Here is a 21,918-nt window from a genome sequence, read left to right as displayed (position 1 = left end):
GAAAGGAAGCGCCTTTGACCCGCTTGCTTTTCTGAAGCCGAAAGGACTGTACCTGAAAATACGGTGCATTCTTAGGCTGTGAGGAAACCTGAGGTAAAAAAATAAGAATTTACTTACCGATAATTCTATTTCTCGGAGTCCGTAGTGGATGCTGGGGTTCCTGAAAGGACCATGGGGAATAGCGGCTCCGCAGGAGACAGGGCACAAAAAGTAAAGCTTTTCCAGATCAGGTGGTGTGCACTGGCTCCTCCCCCTATGACCCTCCTCCAGACTCCAGTTAGGTACTGTGCCCGGACGAGCGTACACAATAAGGGAGGATTTTGAATCCCGGGTAAGACTCATACCAGCCACACCAATCACACCGTACAACTTGTGATCTAAACCCAGTTAACAGTATGATAACAGAGGAGCCTCTGAAAGATGGCTCCCTAAACAATAACCCGAATTAGTTAACAATAACTATGTACAAGTATTGCAGATAATCCGCACTTGGGATGGGCGCCCAGCATCCACTACGGACTCCGAGAAATAGAATTATCGGTAAGTAAATTCTTATTTTCTCTATCGTCCTAGTGGATGCTGGGGTTCCTGAAAGGACCATGGGGATTATACCAAAGCTCCCAAACGGGCGGGAGAGTGCGGATGACTCTGCAGCACCGAATGAGAGAACTCCAGGTCCTCTTTTGCCAGGGTATCAAATTTGTAGAATTTTACAAACGTGTTCTCCCCTGACCACGTAGCTGCTCGGCAGAGTTGTAATGCCGAGACCCCTCGGGCAGCCGCCCAAGATGAGCCCACCTTCCTTGTGGAATGGGCCTTAACAGATTTAGGCTGTGGCAGGCCTGCCACAGAATGTGCAAGTTGAATTGTGTTACAAATCCAACGAGCAATCGACTGCTTAGAAGCAGGCGCACCCAACTTGTTGGGTGCATACAGTATAAACAGCGAGTCAGATTTTCTGACTCCAGCCGTCCTTGAAATGTATATTTTTAAAGCTCTGACAACGTCCAACAACTTGGAGTCCTCCAAGTCGCTTGTAGCCGCAGGCACTACAATAGGCTGGTTCAGGTGAAACGCTGATACCACCTTAGGGAGAAAATGCGGACGCGTCCGCAGCTCTGCCCTATCCGAATGGAAAATTAAATAAGGGCTTTTATAAGATAAAGCCGCCATTTCAGATACTCTCCTGGCGGAAGCCAGGGCCAGTAACATAGTCACTTTCCATGTGAGATATTTCAAATCCACATTTTGTAGTGGTTCAAACCAATGGGATTTGAGGAAATCTAAAACTACATTTAGATCCCACGGTGCCACCGGAGGCACCACAGGAGGCTGTATATGCAGTACTCCTTTGACAAAAGTCTGGACCTCAGGGACTGAGGCCAATTCTTTTTGGAAGAATATTGACAGGGCCGAAATTTGAACCTTAATAGATCCCAATTTGAGACCCATAGACAATCCTGATTGCAGGAAATGTAGGAAACGACCCAGTTGAAATTCCTCCGTCGGAGCACTCCGATCCTCGCACCACGCAACATATTTTCGCCAAATGCGGTGATAATGCTTCGCGGTGACTTCCTTTCTTGCCTTAATCAAGGTAGGAATGACTTCTTCTGGAATGCCTTTTCCTTTTAGGATCTGGCGTTCAACCGCCATGCCGTCAAACGCAGCCGCGGTAAGTCTTGAAAGAGGCAGGGACCCTGTTGAAGCAGGTCCCTTCTCAGAGGTAGAGGCCACGGATCGTCCGTGACCATCTCTTGAAGTTCCGGGTACCAAGACCTTCTTGGCCAATCCGGAGCCACTAGTATCGTTCTTACTCCGCTTTGCCGTATGATTCTCAATACCTTTGGTATGAGAGGCAGAGGAGGAAACACATACACCGACTGGTACACCCAAGGTGTTACCAGCGCGTCCACAGCTATTGCCTGCGGATCTCTTGACCTGGCGCAATGTCTGCTGAGGAAGTCTGCTTCCCAGTTGTCCACGCCCGGGATGAACACTGCTGACAGTGCTATCACGTGATTCTCCGCCCAGCGAAGGATCCTGGCAGCTTCTGCCATTGTACTCCTGCTTCTTGTGCCGCCCTGTCTGTTTACATGGGCGACTGCCGTGATGTTGTCCGACTGGATCAACACCGGTCTTCCTTGAAGCAGAGGTTCCGCCTGGCTTAGAGCATTGTAGATTGCTCTTAGTTCCAGAATGTTTATGTGAAGAGACTTTTCCAGGCTCGACCACACTCCCTGGAAGTTTCTTCCTTGTGTGACTGCTCCCCAGCCTCTCAGGCTGGCGTCCGTGGTCACCAGGATCCAATCCTGTATGCCGAATCTGCGGCCCTCCAATAGATGAGCCCTCTGCAACCACCACAGAAGAGATACCCTTGTCCTTGGAGACAGGGTTATCCGCAGGTGCATCTGAAGATGCGACCCTGACCATTTGTCCAACAGATCCCTTTGGAAAATTCTTGCATGGAATCTGCCGAATGGAATTGCTTCGTAAGAAGCCACCATTTTTCCCAGGACTCTTGTGCATTGATGTACAGACACCTTTCCTGGTTTTAGGAGGTTCCTGACCAGGTCGGATAACTCCTTGGCTTTTTCCTCGGGAAGAAAAACCTTTTTCTGAACCGTGTCCAGAATCATCCCTAGGAACAGCAGACGAGTTGTCGGCATTAATTGGGATTTTGGAATATTCAGAATCCATCCGTGCTGCTTTAGCACCTCTTGAGATAGTGCTAATCCCATCTCTAGCTGTTCTCTGGACCTTGCCCTTATTAGGAGATCGTCCAAGTATGGGATAATTAATACGCCTTTTCTTCGAAGAAGAATCATCATCTCGGCCATTACCTTTGTAAAGACCCGAGGTGCCGTGGACAAACCAAACGGCAGCGTCTGAAACTGATAGTGACAGTTTTGTACAAGGAACCTGAGGTACCCCTGGTGTGAGGGGTAAATTGGAACGTGGAGATACGCATCCTTGATGTCCAAGGATACCATAAAGTCCCCTTCTTCCAGGTTCGCTATCACTGCTCTGAGTGACTCCATCTTGAACTTGAACTTCTTTATGTACAGGTTCAAGGACTTCAGATTTAGAATAGGCCTTACCGAGCCATCCGGCTTCGGTACCACAAATAGATTGGAATAATACCCCTTCCCTTGTTGTAGAAGAGGTACCTTGACTATCACCTGCTGAGAGTACAGCTTGTGAATGGCTTCCAAAACAGTCTCCCTTTCGGAGGGGGACGTTGGTAAAGCAGACTTCAGGAAACGGCGAGGTGGATCTGTCTCTAATTCCAACCTGTACCCCTGAGATATTATCTGCAGGATCCAGGGATCTACCTGCGAGTGAGCCCACTGCGCGCTGTAATTTTTGAGACGACCGCCCACCGTCCCCGAGTCCGCTGGAGAAGCCCCAGCGTCATGCTGAGGCTTTTGTAGAAGCCGGGGAGGGCTTCTGTTCCTGGGAAGGAGCTGCCTGTTGCTGTCTCTTCCCTCGACCTCTGCCTCGTGGCAGATATGAATAGCCCTTTGCTCTCTTATTTTTGAGTGACTTGAGGTAGAAAGGTGGATTTCCCGGCTGTAGCCGTGGCCACCAAATCTGATAGACCGACTCCAAATAACTCCTCCCCTTTATACGGCAAAACTTCCATATGCCGTTTTGAATCCGCATCGCCTGTCCACTGTCGCGTCCATAAAGCTCTTCTGGCCGAAATGGACATAGCACTTACCCGTGATGCCAGTGTGCAGATATCCCTCTGTGCATCACGCATATAAAGAAATGCATCCTTTATTTGTTCTAACGACAGTAAAATATTGTCCCTGTCCAGGGTATCAATATTTTCAATCAGGGACTCTGACCAAACTACCCCAGCACTGCACATCCAGGCAGTCGCTATAGCTGGTCGTAGTATAACACCTGCATGTGTGTATATACTTTTTTGGATATTTTCCATCCTCCTATCTGATGGATCTTTAAGTGCGGCCGTCTCAGGAGAGGGTAACGCCACTTGTTTAGATAAGCGTGTTAGCGCCTTGTCCACCCTAGGAGGTGTTTCCCAGCGCTCCCTAACCTCTGGCGGGAAAGGGTATAATGCCAATAATTTCTTTGAAATTATCAGCTTTTTATCAGGGGCAACCCACGCTTCATCACACACGTCATTTAATTCTTCTGATTCAGGAAAAACTATAGGTAGTTTTTTCACACCCCACATAATACCCTGTTTAGTGGTACCTGTAGTATCAGCTAAATGTAACGCCTCCTTCATTGCCAAAATCATATAACGTGTGGCCCTACTGGAAAATACGGTTGATTCGTCACCGTCACCACTGGAATCAGTGCCTGTGTCTGGGTCTGTGTCGACCGACTGAGGCAAAGGGCGTTTCACAGCCCCTGACGGTGTTTGAGGCGCCTGGACAGGCACTAATTGATTGTCCGGCCGCCTCATGTCGTCAAACGACTGCTTAAGCGAGTTGACGCTATCCCGTAATTCCACAAATAAAGGCATCCATTCTGGTGTCGACCCCCTAGGAGGTGACATCCCCATATTTGGCAATTGCTCCGCCTCCACACCAATATCGTCCTCATACATGTCGACACACACGTACCGACACACAGCAGACACACAGGGAATGCTCTACACGAAGACAGGACCCACTAGCCCTTTGGGGAGACAGAGGGAGAGTCTGCCAGCACACACCAAAAAAGCGCTATATATGACAGGGATAGCCTTATAATAAGTGCTCCCTTATAGCTGCTTTATATATATCAAAATATTGCCATTAAATTTGCCCCCCCTCTCTGTTTTACCCTGTTTCTGTAGTGCAGTGCAGGGGAGAGACCTGGGAGCCGTCCTGACCAGCGGAGCTGTGAGAGGAAATGGCGCCGTGTGCTGAGGAGATAGGCCCCGCCCCTTTTCCGGCGGGCTCGTCTCCCGCTATTTTGTGAATCCAGGCAGGGGTTAAATATCTCCATATAGCCTCTGGGGGCTATATGTGAGGTATTTTTAGCCTTTTAATAGGTTTTCATTTGCCTCCCAGGGCGCCCCCCCCCCCAGCGCCCTGCACCCTCAGTGACTGCGTGTGAAGTGTGCTGAGAGGAAAATGGCGCCCAGCTGCAGTGCTGTGCGCTACCTTTAGAAGACTGCAGGAGTCTTCAGCCGCCGATTCTGGACCTCTTCTTACTTCAGCATCTGCAAGGGGGCCGGCGGCGCGGCTCCGGTGACCATCCAGGCTGTACCTGTGATCGTCCCTCTGGAGCTGATGTCCAGTAGCCAAGAAGCCAATCCATCCTGCACGCAGGTGAGTTCACTTCTTCTCCCCTCTGTCCCTCGTTGCAGTGATCCTGTTGCCAGCAGGAATCACTGTAAAATAAAAAACCTAAGCTAAACTTTCTCTAAGCAGCTCTTTATGAGAGCCACCTAGAATTGCACCCTTCTCGGCCGGGCACAAAAATCTAACTGGAGTCTGGAGGAGGGTCATAGGGGGAGGAGCCAGTGCACACCACCTGATCTGGAAAAGCTTTACTTTTTGTGCCCTGTCTCCTGCGGAGCCGCTATTCCCCATGGTCCTTTCAGGAACCCCAGCATCCACTAGGACGATAGAGAAAATTTCCTTCCCAGCTGTTGCTGTGGATACAAGGTCCCAGAGACCATCCCCAAACAATTCCTCACCCTTATAAGGCAGAATCTCCATGTGCCTTTTATAGGCAGCATCACCTGTCCACTGCCGGGTTTCTAATACCCTCCTGGCAGAATGGACATTGCATTAATTCTGGATGCCAGCCGGCAAATATCCCTCTGTGCATCCTTTATATATAAGACGACGTCTTTAATATGCTCTATGTTAGCAAACTATTATCCCTGTCTTAGAGTATTAATATTATCTGACAGGGTATCAGACCACGCTGCAGCAGCACTATTTATGCTGAGGCAATTGCAGGTCTCAGTATATAACCTGAGTGTGTATATACAGACTTCAGGATAGCCTCCTGTTTTTCATCAGCAGGCTCCTTCAAGGTGGCCGCATCCTAAGACGGCAGTGCCACCTTTTTTGACAAACGTGTGAGCGCCTTATCCACCCTAAGGGATATCTCCCAACGTGACCTATCCTCTGGCGGGAAAGGGTACGCCATCAGTAACTTTTTAGAAATTACCAGTTTCTTATTGGGGGAACCCACGCTACTTTACACACTTCATTCATTCATCTGATGGGGGAACAAAACACTGGCTGCTTTTTCTACCCAAAAATAAAACCCCTTTTATGTGGTACTTGGGTTCATGTCAAAAATGCGTAACACATTTTTCATTGCCGAGATCATGTAACGGATGTTCCTAGTGGATTGTGTACATGTCTCAACCTCGTCGACACTGGAGTCAGACTCCGTGTCGACATCTGTGTCTGCCATCTGAGGTAACGGGCGCTTTTTTGAGCCCCTGATGGCTTTTGAGACGCCTGGGCAGGCGCGGGCTGAGAAGCCGGCTGTCCCACAGCTGTTTTACGTCATCCAGCCTTGTAAGGAGTTGACATTGTCGGTTAATACCTTCCACCTATCCATCCACTCTGGTGTCGGCCCCACAGGGGACGACATCCCATTTATCGGCCTCTGCTCCACCTCCACGTAACCTTCCTCATCCCACATGTCGACACAGCCGTACCGACACACAGCACACACACAGGGAATGCTCTGACTGAGGACAGGACCCCACAAAGTCCTTTGGGGAGACAGAGAGAGAGTATGCCAGCACACACCAGAGCGCTATATAATGCAGGGATTAACACTATAACTGAGTGATTGTTCCCCCAATAGCTGCTTGTATAAACAATATTGCGCCTAAATTTAGTGCCCCCCCTCTCTTTTTAACCCTTTGAGCCTGAAAACTACAGGGGAGAGCCTGGTGAGCTGTCTTCCAGCTGCACTGTGAAGAGAAAATGGCGCCAGTGTGCTGAGGGAGATAGCTCCGCCCCTTTTTCGCGGACTTTTCTCCGCATTTTTATGGATTCTGGCAGGGGTATTTATCACATATATAGCCTCTGGGGCTATATATTGTGATATATTTGCCAGCCAAGGTGTTTTTATTGCTGCTCAGGGCGCCCCCCCCCCAGCGCCCTGCACCCTCAGTGACCGGAGTGTGAAGTGTGTATGAGGAGCAATGGCGCACAGCTGCAGTGCTGTGCGCTACCTTGGTGAAGACTGATGTCTTCTGCCGCCGATTTTCCGGATTCTTCTTGCTTCTGGCTCTGTAAGGGAGCCGGCGGCGCGGCTCCGGGACCGAACACCAATGGCCGGTTCCATGCGGTCGATCCCTCTGGAGCTAATGGTGTCCAGTAGCCTAAGAAGCCCAAGCTACCACCAGTTAGGTAGGTTCGCTTCTTCTCCCCTTAGTCCCTCGCTGCAGTGAGTCTGTTGCCAGCAGATCTCACTGTAAAATAAAAAACCTAAAATATACTTTCTCTCTAGGAGCTCAGGAGAGCCCCTAGTGTGCATCCAGCTCAGCCGGGAACAGGATTCTAACTGAAGTCTGGAGGAGGGTCATAGTGGGAGGAGCCAGTGCACACCAGGTAGTCCTAAATCTTTCATAGCTGTGCCCAGTCTCCTGCGGAGCCGCTATTCCCCATGGTCCTTACGGAGTCCCCAGCATCCACTAGGACGTCAGAGAAACTTACATGTGTTCTTTTTCTATACTCCAACAACTCTCTGACCTTAGAACGATGCTGCATTGTGACTGGCTCATACCGTGTTCCCAAATGCAAGGTGCAACGCAATAGGTTGGCGCTATAGAAATTTTGTAAGTAATCAACATTAGACACAAAAGACATACGGGAATACAGATCACCACATCGCCCTGAGGAGCTTACAATCTATTTACAGTACCAGATAAAAAAAAATATAAATAAGTCACACAATATTCTCCAAACAGCCAATGCATGTACCCCATTCCGCGCTTCGCAATAACAGTCTCTGGATAGACAGCCAGCCGGCCAACACGACAGCCGTGGAGAAGAAGTGACGCACCCGCCGCTCGGTCTGCGGTAGCAATGTGCTTTTGAATTAAGTCATTGTATTGAAATTAGCATTTCCAGAAGGATCAGGAGGAACATGTGCATTTGCCGGCCGCGTCTTGCCATATTGCTACAGGAGATACAAGCAGTCTGCCGAGGCGTCGCTGCCACGAGCATCGCTCCCTTTGAAGTCTTAGACAATGGCTGCAACAGCTGCAAATCCCAATTATCACTGGCCGTCTCCAGCTACTAGTCTATTGAATGGCTTTACACCTACCAGCAACCTAATGTGTTCTGCTACTGAGGCCCTTCCAGTTACCCTCCCCCCCACACAGAACTCCCCACAGATGGATGCCTTTCACAGAGAGGGGAGATGCACGTTGGCAAACTTCTGTATTATTTATTCCAAAACACAAGCGCTACCCATCACTCTCACCCTCAATGATACCAGTCTAGATCCAGGTTGCTGTGCATGAATTGCTGGGGATGTATAGCTTCACATAACCCAAACCGGAACCATAAAGCGGTTTTCTAGTGGCTGACCACAGCTAGCAACCCGGATCCTCCTAGGACGATCATTCATACACCGACTAGACTATCGCCTGCTTGGTGCCACCTGCGCACGCAGAGAGGGTTGAGTACACCGGTGAGTGAATTGGGAGGTACAATGGGTAATGGCATGCAGATCCCAGCTGCCAGCGCATGGGAAGGACGGAGATCATAATACAGATTGCGCATTCTGGCACAGAATACAGGGACACATGTTGATGGATTTAGGAGCACAGGCCAACGGTGGGGTGGAAGGGTGGGGGCTATAAACTGCGGGGAATCCCTCTGATCTGGCACCAGAACACCCCATCCGTCTACATCTGTGCCCAACATAATGCACCAATCACACCCTATATGGCCAGACGTCAACATATGGGAGAGACGGCAGGGTGTAACGTATGTCATGTATTTTATACTTGTCTTCAAAATGTACATTACACCTCATGTAAACATGTATGGGAGATTCAATTACATATAAAGATACATGGTGGTTCAGCGAATGTTTGCTACTGAAAATAAAGACTCTGGTATGTCTGTTCTAGTAGCTGGCAGAGGCGCACATGACGAGCAACAGTGGGGGATATTTATCGAATCTTGGAGAAAGATAAACTACCAGCCAATCAGCATCTAACTGCCATGTTACAGGCTGTGTTTGAAAAAATGTCAGTCAGGAGCCGATTGGTTGGTACTTTATCTCTCTCCCAGATTCGATAAATATCCCTAGTATCACCAGAACAGTCCTATACTACCCGTGCATATTATGCTTCATTTACAGGCCATGGTAATAAAGATAATAGCTACTTAATGCCGCGTGGCACAGGGGAGTGTACATACAGTACCCATTCTCTTCCCCGTTCACAATTCCCAATGACATAAGGCCACAAGCTGGTTTTTGGCCAAGTTATCCATTAAAGAGGCTTGTGGAACATAAAGTTCTGCCTATCATGTATAAACATATACGGAATGTTCAAGACACGCAGATGTGTCTCGGGTACAACCACCCATAGGTCAGGCGTGGGCTCCGGTACACCCACTCAGGACACATAGAGGTGAATGTAGCCTAACTGTAGCGGGCAGCCACCTCTGCGCTAGAAGCTCAGCAGCACTTCGTAGAAACCCGGAAAGTTCTGCAGCATTAGTATTACATATTCATCTCTAAATGTTTGTAGCAGACACAAAACAAATAGGGTTGGATTGCCCTGTACGGAAATGATAAACTGAAGTATGTGCAGAAGCACAGATAACATTGTGGTTTGTACCATTGCCTCATAGCACCGACAGAGCAGCACTCAGGTCAGGAGTTCAGTTCCTGACCAATGTACCCTATGGGGGATATCCTATTAGGCCCGGTAGTTTTTCACCAATTTTTTTAAAATTTTTGTTACACAGGCTATACAGATTGATCGCCCGTAAACCCACAGATTCTGTGAAACCGGTGTGTTTTCAGTAGAAACAGCCCCGTTTTTGCATGGAAACGGGGCTGTTTCTGGGGATTTGGTTTGCCTGCTTCAAAATCCCCGATGAGCGGAACATTGCAGCTTCCCATGCCCGCTTCAGTAGCAGCAGGCTGAGACTGCAGGCATCCGGAAGCTGCCCTCGGCGCGGTGACCCCCGGTGGAGAAGCCATGACCGCATTCCCCCTCTCCTCCGCCCTCGGCAGAAGTCACATGACGGGGGAGCGGCCATGTGACCGTGTGGAGCCGGAGAAGCAGCGCTGCACTGGACGCTGTCAGGAGCCGGCACCCGGTGCAGCTTTAGGTAACCCCCAATAAGCCACTGCTCGTGCTGGCTTATCGGGGGTAATAGGATTCCCCCCGGAGGGATAATTAGCTACCGGGGCTAATTGGATATCCGTCTATGTGTGGAGTTTGTATATGTTCTCACTGGGGTTACAAAGGTTTACTCCAGGAGCTCCCGTTTCCTGCTGCAATCCAAAAACATACTAGTAGGGTGACTGGCTGATGGCAAAATCTATGAACCCCGTGTGGATGTGTGTCAATGTGTAGTGGAACGTAGAGTGTAAGATCCACTGGTGCAGGGACCGATGTGAATGCCTAGGATATTCTCTGTAAACGCTGCACTATACACATAACTAATGGGCCCTACACACAGCGTGATCCCCTGCCGAGCTGGCCGACGACGGATACGGGCGACCCAGCGGCGGGGGGGCAGTGAAGGAACACCCGGCTCCATAGCAGTGCAGGCAAATATGGACGAGATCGTCCATATTGGCCTGCATGCACAAGCGACGGGGAACCAGCGATGAACGATGCTCGGGCCCACGCTCGTTCATCGATGGTGCCTCCACACTGAAAGATATGAACGGTATCTCGTTCATTAATAAACGAGATTGTTCATATCTTTCAGTATTATCTGCCAGTGTGTAGGACCCATAATAGGGCACACACCAGATCTGCTGTTCTAATGCGCCAGCAGAGGTTTGCAAGCCTGGAGTGGAAGCCTTTGATGTAATCCTTTGTTTACTAAAGCCAAACATATCACATCGTACGCCGTGATACCTACACCATAATGAAAATCACATGTAAACATTCCCATTGGGGACTTGTTTGCAAGCACAACAAAGACTGAATAAAACAAAGAGGCAAATCTGTACATGGATTTAGCGGACACGCTCTTAAAGAGCAAACCACAAAGATCATGGACAAACCAATGAATTAGTGAGTGAAGTACTAAAAAGGGGGGTGGAATTAGCATAGTAAGATCATTACTTTATCACAATAAGTGTCTCCCAATGGGGACATCCATATCATCCTGTTTTGCAAATGGGGGGTGGGGTGGGGGGGGGGGAACCCTTCCGAAAATCCAAGATGGAATCATTAATCAAGACGCCCTCTTATACGGAATGCGTTCGTCATTAGTACACCATTTACCGTTTGCTTATTCTGGAAAGCGCCCCTCTGGCGCATGGTGCTGTTCTCCAATAGAAACACGAGTCCAAAGCACAGCTGTTCCTCAGCCGCAACCGAAATGCCAGACCGGCACATATAAAATGCAATTACTTTTCTACTGAATATAGGTGGTCATTCAGAGTTGATCGCTCGCTAGCAATTTTTAGCAGCCGTGCAAACGCTATGCCGCCTCCCAGTGGGAGTGTATTTTAGCTTAGCAGAAGTGCGAACAAAAGGATCGCAGAGCGGCTGCAAAATAATTTTGTGCAGTTTCAGAATAGCTTCAGACCTACTCAGCGCGTGCGATCACTTCTGACTATTCAGTTCCTGTTTTGACGTCACGAACACGCCCTGCGTTCGCCCATCCACGCCTGCGTTTTTCCGAACACTCCCTGAAAACTGTCAGTTGACACCCAGAAACACCCACTTCGTGTCAATCACTCTGCGGTCAGCAGTGCGACAGAAATGCTTCACTAGACCTTGTGTGAAACTACATCGTTCGTTGTAATAGTACGACGCGCGTGCGCATTGCGCCACATAGCAGAAGTGACGATTTTTTGCCCGATTGCTGCGCAGCGACTGAAAGCCGCTAGCGATCAACTCGGAATGACCCCCATAATAGGACAGTATAAAACAGAATAATATATGGCTTCCTTCTCTGGTAGAAGTCACTGCAGGTTTCTAGTCAGGCCAAGAAAATATAAAACCACTGACTGCTTCCTATGTCAATTTGTTGACGCAGAAAACCATTATTGGTAGACTCCTACAAACTATAGGTGACCGATATCGCACAGGAGTCTGCGTGCGATTGGAACATGAACCATACGAAACTTTATAACTTTACTCCTTTCCATATCTGCTGCCCTTTCAGATTTGTAGCAGCCAAGACAGATCTCTCTCCCTGATATATGGTCTCAAGGATCTGTGGGATGTGTTGGAAAAATAGGTCAGAGTCATGGAGACCCCACCTCCTAACTTACAGGCCTGCGCAGCAGATGTTTTAGGTCCTGTATGTTATAAGGTGGTGTCTCCATGGCCTAGGGGGTGATTCAGAGTTGATCGTAGATGTGCTAAATTTAGTCACACTGACATGCGGGGGGACGCCCAGCACAGGGCTAGCCCGCCATGTCAGTCCCTGCTCCGTCGGATAAGTACAAAAGCATAGCACAGCAGCGATGCTTTTGTACTGAAAGAGTAGCTCCCAGCCAGCGCAGCTCCTGCGCGCCGACAAGGAGCTACTAGTCGCTGCCCGGGACGCAGCGGCTGCGTATGACGTCACGCAGCTGCCGCGGCCCGTCCCCTCAAAGGTCCGGGCACGCCTGCGCTGCCCGGACCACACCCCCTAAACAGCGGCCAAATGCCGCCGGCCCGCCCAGTGACCGCCTCTGCCTTTCAATCCGGCAAAGGCGATCGCTAGCTAAAGACAGCCGTCGGCTGTCTGGCATGCGCAGTTCAGAACCGATCGCTGCTGTACGAAAATGCACAGCAGCGATCGGGTCTGAATGATCTCCTTAGACTTGATTTTCCAGCACATCCCACAGATGCTCCATCCGATTGAGATCTGGGGAATTTGGAGGCCAAGTCCACACTTGGACAGGGGTTAGCCCGGGCACTCTGACTGGTTTGCGGCTGCACAGCAAGCTACCATGCACTGTGCGTTCCGACACCTATCTTTCAAAGCCAGCATTAACTCTTTCAGCAATTTGTGCCGTTCTGTGTGATAGGACCAGACAGGCTAGCCTTTGTTCCCCACGCACATAAATGAAAATTGGGTGGCCATGACCCCGTGTCACCAGTGCACCAGTTGCCCGTCCTTGGACCATTTTTGGTAGGTACTAGCCACTGCATACCGGAAACACCCCACAAGACCTACCGTTCTGGAGATGCTCTGACTTAATCTAGCCATCACAATGTGGCCCTTGTCAAAGCACCATGCGCCAAAGTGTAGTCAATGACTGTATATTGTGCTGCAGAACACAATCAATGTTGGAAAAATAGGATGATTATGCAGATGTCACATAGATGGATCCCATGACTACAATACAGAGCATTTGGCTTATACATCATCCTCTGTTCCAGCTTCCACACAGCAGAATCCCAGTCCAGCTTCAGTCACTGCAGGAAACACTGTTCTAGGACAGTCAAATCTGCACTCTAATTACACTACAAGTTTGTAATTAACATTCTAAAGCATCTGTGCGCCTCTACTGTGGAAAGATATACTCCCACCTTTAAGTTTTAATATTACAATATATATATCATGAAACAAAAATTAGGTTATTTAGAAACGTTAACCACTGATCAACAAAAAACATTCAGCAAATAAAACGAAAAATACAAACAAACCCAAAGCATTTTCTGAAGTACAAGTGGAGAGAAAGGGGAAAAAAAAAAAAAAAAAAAAGTCTGCTGCATAAAATGAAACCTGTTAATATGGAGATCAAAACGGATTTGTGAGGTCCCACAGTTGCACTTTCAAAACAAGAGCTTCATCATGAAGATCAAAGAACCCTCAAACACACAGATTTTAAAGCATTTTCACGTCCATTATGAAGAAACATCACGTTCACAAACAAGGAGAAATTTTAGAGATTATCAATTCCGAACCTAGTGATAAATTCCATTTAAAATAATTTTTGGTTTTATGGACAATTTATCAGACGCTCTATAAAAAAAGTTTTAAGCAGCAACGTTCTCCTTTCACGAAGCAGACAGATACTTAATGGAAATGGTCTGGGAAAGATTCATTTGGAAGTTACGAGCAGTACACATTACTCAGCAGCCCTAACATCAAAAAAAAAAAAAGAAGAAGAAGGAGACTGAATCTGCAAATTCAGCTGGAAGAAAAACACAAACCATTTACTCCACCTATTTATACCTAAGGCCCAACCGGGAAGCTTGAGGCGACGCCTGACAAAGACCCTGACAGGAATACGCCACCGATTCTCACAGTGACCGCTCACATCTGGAACATATACAGGGCCAGCTACATTACCACAGCAACATGGAAAGTGATTCAGACCTTCAAATATTTTACAGAACAGCATTTTCCAGCAGGAAGGGGGGGGGGGGTCGTGGCCAATTCACACTATTGCTGACGATTTCTGCCCTCTCATACAAGAGGACGTGTTATTTTCGGTCTGCTTGGAGCAGGGGAGAAAGAAAAATATTATTTCACATGGGCTGTGCCAGGGTCAGTCTCACAGTCACGAGCAGATTAGTGTAATGCACTGACAGATTCATGCGCCAGCTTTCTGATCCAAATCAGCTCTCTGGCTACACAACGCTATGTGCCCAGAGAAACCGCTGAGGATTCTGGGAACCAGAACTTTAGGAAATGGAGGGCCTACGATAAAGCAATTTAACAAAACCAATATAACGGCATATAGTTGTATATTGGTTCTGATGGAACTTGGATTATTAGCGGACAGCCCATTCCGTCGGTAACATATACTGTAGGAATGTAAATTAGAGTAATGTTTACACAACAGCTGGATAAAGCTACTATAGGAATAGGCGCTAAATATATAACCTTGTAAAGGTCACAATCATGCAGTAATCAAAAGATACAGTGATGCCACACTATATATAGCAACACGTTTACACACTGGCCACACGGCGTCAGCTGTATAAACCAAACACAGCACTCTCTTCCTGAATATCTGGAACCATTACTAAATATAGCGCAAGGCCTCACTCCTCCTAGAACACAAAATACATGAAAGCAATCTGCTGCAGAAAATTATATTTGTATATATTAGTAAATAAAAATTTTGAAGGAAATGAGCGCTTCTCAATAACATGGGGGCAGATGTATTAACTTGGAGAAGGGATAAAGAAGTGATAAGTGCAAGGTGATAACGCACCAGACAATCATTACGGATTTGAAAAATGACAGGAGCTGATTGGCTGGTGCATTATCAGCTTGCGCTTATCACTTCTCCAAGCTTAATATATCCGCCCAATGGTCTCAAATGGAGGGCAACATCTGTGAGCCGCTACAGCAGAGGTATTCAACTTAAACGATCCTCAAGCTGCTGTTGAACTATACATACCAGCATGCCCGGCTACAGATTTAGCACGCTCTAACAGCAAAACAGTGGCAGGGCATGCTGGGATGTGTAGTTCCACAGCAGCTAGCTAGACAGCCAAATATCCCTGTGCTACAGTGACAGTTATATCACCTGCATGATGATGGTTGGATAACCCGCCAGCTATTATTCCAAGGATGGAAAAGTCCACGTAAGAGAACATTTGGAAAGAAGAGGAGTGCTGACACATATGTGGAAAGTACAGGGGTGCGACACGTGGGAGAGGCTCGGCAGAGGAATAGGAATGCTGGATTCAGGGAACGCTGTGGAATGTATGAGGAGGTTGTGAGGAGACAACATGGAGGAGAACAGCCGCTGGTGCTCTGTAGAACATCAGCCTCCAAGAGAGATGGGGGGGGGGGGGGGGGGGGGGGATGGGGACTGTCGCTAGGGAGGGCCAAATCTTTCCGATAAATCAAGTCAAACGTCACAAAAATCTTATATAATATTTATATTGCAGAGTCTCCAAAACTATAGTGGTCCCCAGCGGGACTGCTGCTTGCAGGAAGGAAGACCTTTGCCAAGTCCCATTAAATAAGAAGGTTCTTAGCATACAAGCAGGCCATTGTTCTTGGCAGTTTTACAGATTATTTTACTTGTTGTACGCACCGCTACTAACTTTTCTCTCACAATGGCCCTCATTCCGAGTTGTTCGCTCGCAAGCTGCTTTTAGCAGCATTGCACACGCTAAGCCGCCGCCTACTGGGAGTGAATCTTAGCTTATCAAAATTGCGAACGAAAGATTAGTAAAATTGCGAATAGACACTTCTTAGCAGTTTCTGAGTAGCTCCAGACTTACTCGGCTTCTGCGATCAGTTCAGTGCTTGTCGTTCCTGGTTTGACGTCACAAACACACCCAGCGTTCGGCCAGACACTCCTCCATTTCTCCAGCCACTCCCACGTTTTTCCCAGAAACGGTAGCGTTTTTTCGCACACACCCATAAAACGGCCAGTTTCCGCCCAGAAACACCCACTTCCTGTCAATCACATTACGATCACCAGAACGAAGAAAAAACCTCGTAATGCCGTGAGAAAAATACCTAACTGCATAGCAAATTTACTTGGCGCAGTCGCACTGCGGACATTGCGCATGCGCATTAGCGACTAATCGCTACGTTGCGACAAAAAAATAACGAGCAAACAACTCGGAATGACCACCAATGTACCCGGCTGCCTGGAAAATATCACCATCCCTAACGCGGCCTGGATAATATTAAACTGGTTATAAATCTCATGGATGGATGGTCCATGGGCTCATCCCAAATCCTGGAAAAGGAGAGACAAATACACGATAATCTACATAGATAGTGTGGGCCCATCTAACATGGTGCGAGGTACTGTAACCATAACAAACAGCTGTCAGATGTTATTACTCAATACAGGTTTGGTTGCTACGGTTACAGTTCACCATTTGTCTAGGAACAGTTTGGGGGCTGATCCAATATTTACAAAAGTAAAGCCTTTACTGGGAACTACTGTCAACACTGAGGCATGGGGCACTGTACCTCATGCCTCAGAGATGACAAGCCCCTAGTGAGCTGACAGACTGAACATTGCTTAATTAGAGTGTGGACTACAATCTCAGTAGTTTGCGCATTACCTAATTCACCTATACACAGTGGCAGCAGCCATTCTGTGGGCAGGATCTTCACCAACTTCCGCCTACAAAGAGGCACACAGTGACTCAGTGAGGTCACTAGTCCCTTTCAAAATTATAGGCCGAGGGTTGCTTCAGTGAAAATGAATGGCTGCCTTCATTATGGGTCATAAATAAATAAGAAAAGAAAAAGGGGGGGGAAAAAAAGAAGGCGCAAGAGTTAAACCTGTTCTCACCGTTAGACATGGCTGCTGATCTTGTGAGCGAGTTGGGTCTCGCCTATGAAGGCATGCATTCCAGGCCACACACTGTGCCCTGTCACAATAAATAACCCAGACTAAAATAGACCTTTCTGCCATTGATCTGCTTCCTCACCCTGCCTGCTGCACACATCAGATAGGGAGACATAAAGAAAACATCGCTGGCTGCACAATTAACTTTTACAGTTAAAACATGAAGGAAAATAAAAGGCTTGTTTTCTTAATATCTGAGAACCGGCCTCCAGGCCTCTGCTACAACATGGAAGACCCCACACCCGCCGCCTTCCTGTGTAGGGTAACATTCAGGTGGGGCCTCATTCACAAGCTGCTCGTCGCATAAAAAAAAAAAAGGATTTACTAAATCCCTTTGCGTGAATTAGCAGTATAAAAGAAACACGGTTTATTGGACTACTCGCTGGCACAGCAATAACTTTCTATGATGGAAGTAGGCCACACTAAAGTATTGTAGTCATGTTGGCTCCAAAAACCACTTTGAAATTGCTCACTGCCATAATCCTGTGAAAGTCTGTCCCTTATAGAAGTCAAAAACTTAGATCAATACAAATTCCTATATAGCATAGGTCTGCAAACTCGGTCCTCATTACCCCACATAGGGCATGTTTTGCAGGTCTCCTCACAGAATCACAAGTGAAATAAGTAACTCCACCTGCGGACTTTTTAAAATGTGTCTGTGAGTAATTTATACACCTGTGCACCCGAAGGGTTACCTACAAAACATGCACTGTGTGGAGTAATGAGGACGGAGTTTGCAGACCTATGCTATACAAGTTCTATAGCAGATGGTTTACTGCTCTTTGATAATACATAATTGGTGCAGAGTCTTGATAGCACAGACTATTTAGTATATGTGATTTAGGGGCAGCAATTGCATATACCCCTAAACTTAAAAATTAAGGTGTACCAATACAGGGACCGCAAAGACATAGTAGCAATGCCCAAAGGCACTGCACCGACATAGGGACCCAAAAGGCATTGTGGTTAAATTAAAATGAATTACGTGGTATTAAACTAGATTGTAATAACAATACAGGCTGAGTGCCTCAGTCATTTTGATTCAACTAACTGTGCTCAAGCAGGACAGCCTTAAAACCTGGTTTGTGAGGAGAGCGTCAGGTCTGATGTTTGGAATTTCTGCCCTATGTACTCTGGGTGCTGACAGAGAACCAGACGTCCATTACCCTGTTTTGTCCAATATGCGCTTTAACCATCAGATATTCCACCCTCGGGATCAGTTGGTTTTAAACCAGATCTCAAGGAAACAGATTGCACAATAACCTGATTGCATAAGAACAGACTGCGGAGGTATGTGCTGAGCAATTGTGGGATACGCTTACAGCACAACCAGGGATCTAGAGATCAGACTCTAATGTAAGACAGCAGCGCTCCTCACGGTGTCACAGGCCGGGATCATCACTGTGAAGCTTACACAATGACACGTAGGCACATATCATATGTATAGGCACAGACATGTAACACACGGTTCACAAAAAACCCACAGAATTATTACACACAGAGACAGGGATGATGGGGTACTAAATAATAATTAGCAAGAAGTAATACTTAGTAGTAGTACCATAATAACCTATAGCGAGTAAGCCTGTGTGCAGCGCCCTCTTACCGCTTTGTCTCCCTGATAATACACATTCTTGTGGTGGGCAACCTATAAAGTGCAAGCTTGTGTGCAGCACCATCTTACCGCTTTGTCTGCCTGATCATACCCAGTCCTGTGGGTACCCTATAGAATGCAAGCATGTGTGCAGCACCCTCAGACCTCTTTGTCTGCCTTATAATACCTAGTCCTGTAGGTAACCTATAGAGTGCAAGCAGCACGCTCTTACCACTTTGTCTGTCTGATAATACCTAGTCTTGTCGGTAACCTATAGAGTGCAAGCTTGTGTGCCGCACCCTCTTACTGCTTTGTCTGCCTGATAATACCCAGTCCTGTGGACTTATTACTGTGTTTGTCCCCAAATGTAAAGCACTACAGAGTATGACAGCACTATATGAAATAAGTGATGACGATGAGTCCCAGATAAAAATGGGTTGACAGGCTGAATAATGGTTAGTTGACACATAAGAAAGCCCGGTGGGAATTAACCCTCTTGCCAGGCCGCTGGTGTTAGATTACCCAGCGCTGCTGGAGAAACGTAGCCTTGGATAATCAGCACTTACTGGTCCCTCTTTGAGCGGCCCTCCTGGAAGAGCCCCTGCAGAGGCACGCTGACCTGCCCCAGGAACTGGTCCATGCCAATAAGAGCGCGATGCATGACGATCAGCTTCAGCTCGCTGTTCTCCCCCCTCTCGATGGCTCCAGGGGACAATTCGAAAGAACATTCCTCCTTCCATTCCGGAGAGCCGGGGGTCTTCTCCACCACGGAGGTGCTGTACTTCTCCCGGCCCACCTGGATCAGTGTGTAGGCATCACTGGTGCCATGCTTGCCCTTGGCCCGCAGGCCCCTAGCTTGCAGGATGGTGACCTGGACATGGGTTGGCAGCCAGCCCAGCTCTGGTTCCGGCCGAAGAAACATCAGGATGAGGGATGGGCAATGCAGAAATCACATATACCTGTAACAGGAGAGATGTGCAGTGAGATGTACTGTATATAGCAACACCGACTGTAGGGCCTAACACACCTACTGCCCAATGCATCCTCACCATCAGCCTGCCACCATCACCCAATGTCCAGCACTGCAGAGCCTGCACAGACAACATCTAGTACAGACACCCAACAGCGCAGATTATATTCCACTGTAATGCAACTGCAGGAGAGATACACATACATGTCTAATGACTCCCACCCCCAACTAATGACCCCCAGCACACATCCCTAATTAACCCACACCCCAATGCAGACCCTGCCTAATGGCCAACCCCAGCAGTAATGTAGACCCCTGTCTAATTAACCCCCCTAATGAGGCCATTGTCTAATTACCCTCTACCCCCAAAGCAGACCCTTGTCTTATTTGGGGAGGGGGCCATTAGACATGGGTCTGCACTGGGGAAGGGGAGGGGGTCATTAGACAGGGGTTCCCTAATGCAGACCACACAACTGACTCCCCACCATTATTGCAGGCTCCTGTGTAATAACCCCCACCCCAACGGTAAGTAACCTATCTACTGACCACCTCCTGTAATGCAGTATAAAGTTAATGACCCCTACAAGGCACCAGTAAGCGGCAGTACCGGTCACCAGTGACCCGCTATACAGCAGCAGCCTCATACCTCCTAGCTGGCACACATGCTGCAGTCAGGCTGCCGCGCTCTCCCTCTCTGCACAGCACTGCGGGCTGCAGCCGGGTTGCTGTGCTGGGTATGCCGGGCAGGGCAGTGTGGCTGCACCCGTGTCGCTGTGCTGGGTATGCCAGTAGGGCTGCAGCCGGTTAGGAGAGCAGACAGCAGGCGGGGTGAGGTCCTGCAGCTGCTGCAAAGTAACTTTGTTATTATGTGTGTGCGGCTCCGGAGGAGGGGGGAGGGGGGAGGAGCGGTGACAGGGATCCCAGTGCTGCAGCACCGGCTCAGCCAGGCAGGGAAAGGCTCAGCCTCAGCTTATCATACAGGGGAAGAAAGGACTTTCCACCTATATACCTCTCCTGCTCTGTGCTCTCCACACCCTGACCCCTCCTCTGTATATCTATTACCCCAATATACACATCTTCCTTGTCTCCTCAATACACTAACCTCTCCCTCCAAACCCTACACCTCATCCCCTGGCATCCCAATGCACATCTCTTCCCCCTCCCCCGTAACCCCAATACACCTCTCCTACCCCTTCCCTGTCACTTCAACACACTTCTCCTCCCCTCCCCCATAACCCCAATAAACCTCTCCTCCCCCTTCCCTGTCACCCCAATAGTGACTACACCTCTCCTCCCCCTTCCCTGTCACTTCAACAAACTTCTCCTCCCCTCCCCTGTAACCCCAATACACCTCTACTGCCCCTTCCCTGTCACGTTCAACACACTTCTCCTCCCCTCCCCCATAACCCCAATAAACCTCTCCACCCCCTCCCCTGTCACCCCAATAGTGACTACACCTCTCCTCCCCCTCCCCGGTAACCCTAATACACCTCTCCTCCCCATTCCCTGTCACTTCAACACACTTCTCCCCCATAACCCCAATAAACCTCTCCTCCCCCTTCCCTGTCACCCCAATAGTGACTACACCTCTCCTCCCCCTTCCCTGTCACTTCAACAAACTTCTCCTCCCCTCCCCCGTAACCCCAATACACCTCTCCTGCCCCTTCCCTGTCACGTTCAACACACTTCTCCTCCCCTCCCCCATAACCCCAATAAACCTCTCCACCCCCTCCCCTGTCACCCCAATAGTGACTACACCTCTCCTCCCCCTCCCCGGTAACCCTAATACACCTCTCCTCCCCATTCCCTGTCACTTCAACACACTTCTCCTCCCCCATAACCCCAATAAACCTCTCCTCCCCCTTCCCTGTCACCCCAATAGTGACTACACCTCTCCTCCCCCTTCCCTGTCACTTCAACA

The 21,918-nt window shown here is 48.5% G+C and overlaps 1 protein-coding gene across 3 annotated transcripts in view; it reads right to left on the bottom strand.

The window, feature by feature from the left end:
- RAB11FIP5 (RAB11 family interacting protein 5) overlaps nt 1–21,029 on the bottom strand; it is an 87,625-nt gene extending 66,596 nt beyond the window's left edge. The window contains exons 1-2 of one of the 3 annotated variants that reach the window (XM_063925226.1): nt 20,644–21,029; nt 19,594–19,986 (exon numbers count right to left, since the gene is read on the bottom strand). In XM_063925226.1, coding sequence (XP_063781296.1) covers nt 19,594–19,949 — 356 coding nt within the window. In that variant the 5' untranslated portion in view covers nt 19,950–19,986; nt 20,644–21,029. The other 2 variants (XM_063925231.1, XM_063925234.1) reach the window with 2 other exon arrangements.
- Nucleotides 21,030–21,918: the final 889 nt, after the last annotated feature.

The sequence above is a fragment of the Pseudophryne corroboree genome, chromosome 1 (genome assembly GCF_028390025.1).
Source record: "Pseudophryne corroboree isolate aPseCor3 chromosome 1, aPseCor3.hap2, whole genome shotgun sequence".
Classification (NCBI taxonomy): Eukaryota; Metazoa; Chordata; class Amphibia; order Anura; family Myobatrachidae; genus Pseudophryne; species Pseudophryne corroboree.
Note: the sequence above shows the minus strand (reverse complement) of the source record. Positions and strands in the feature narration are given on the sequence as shown.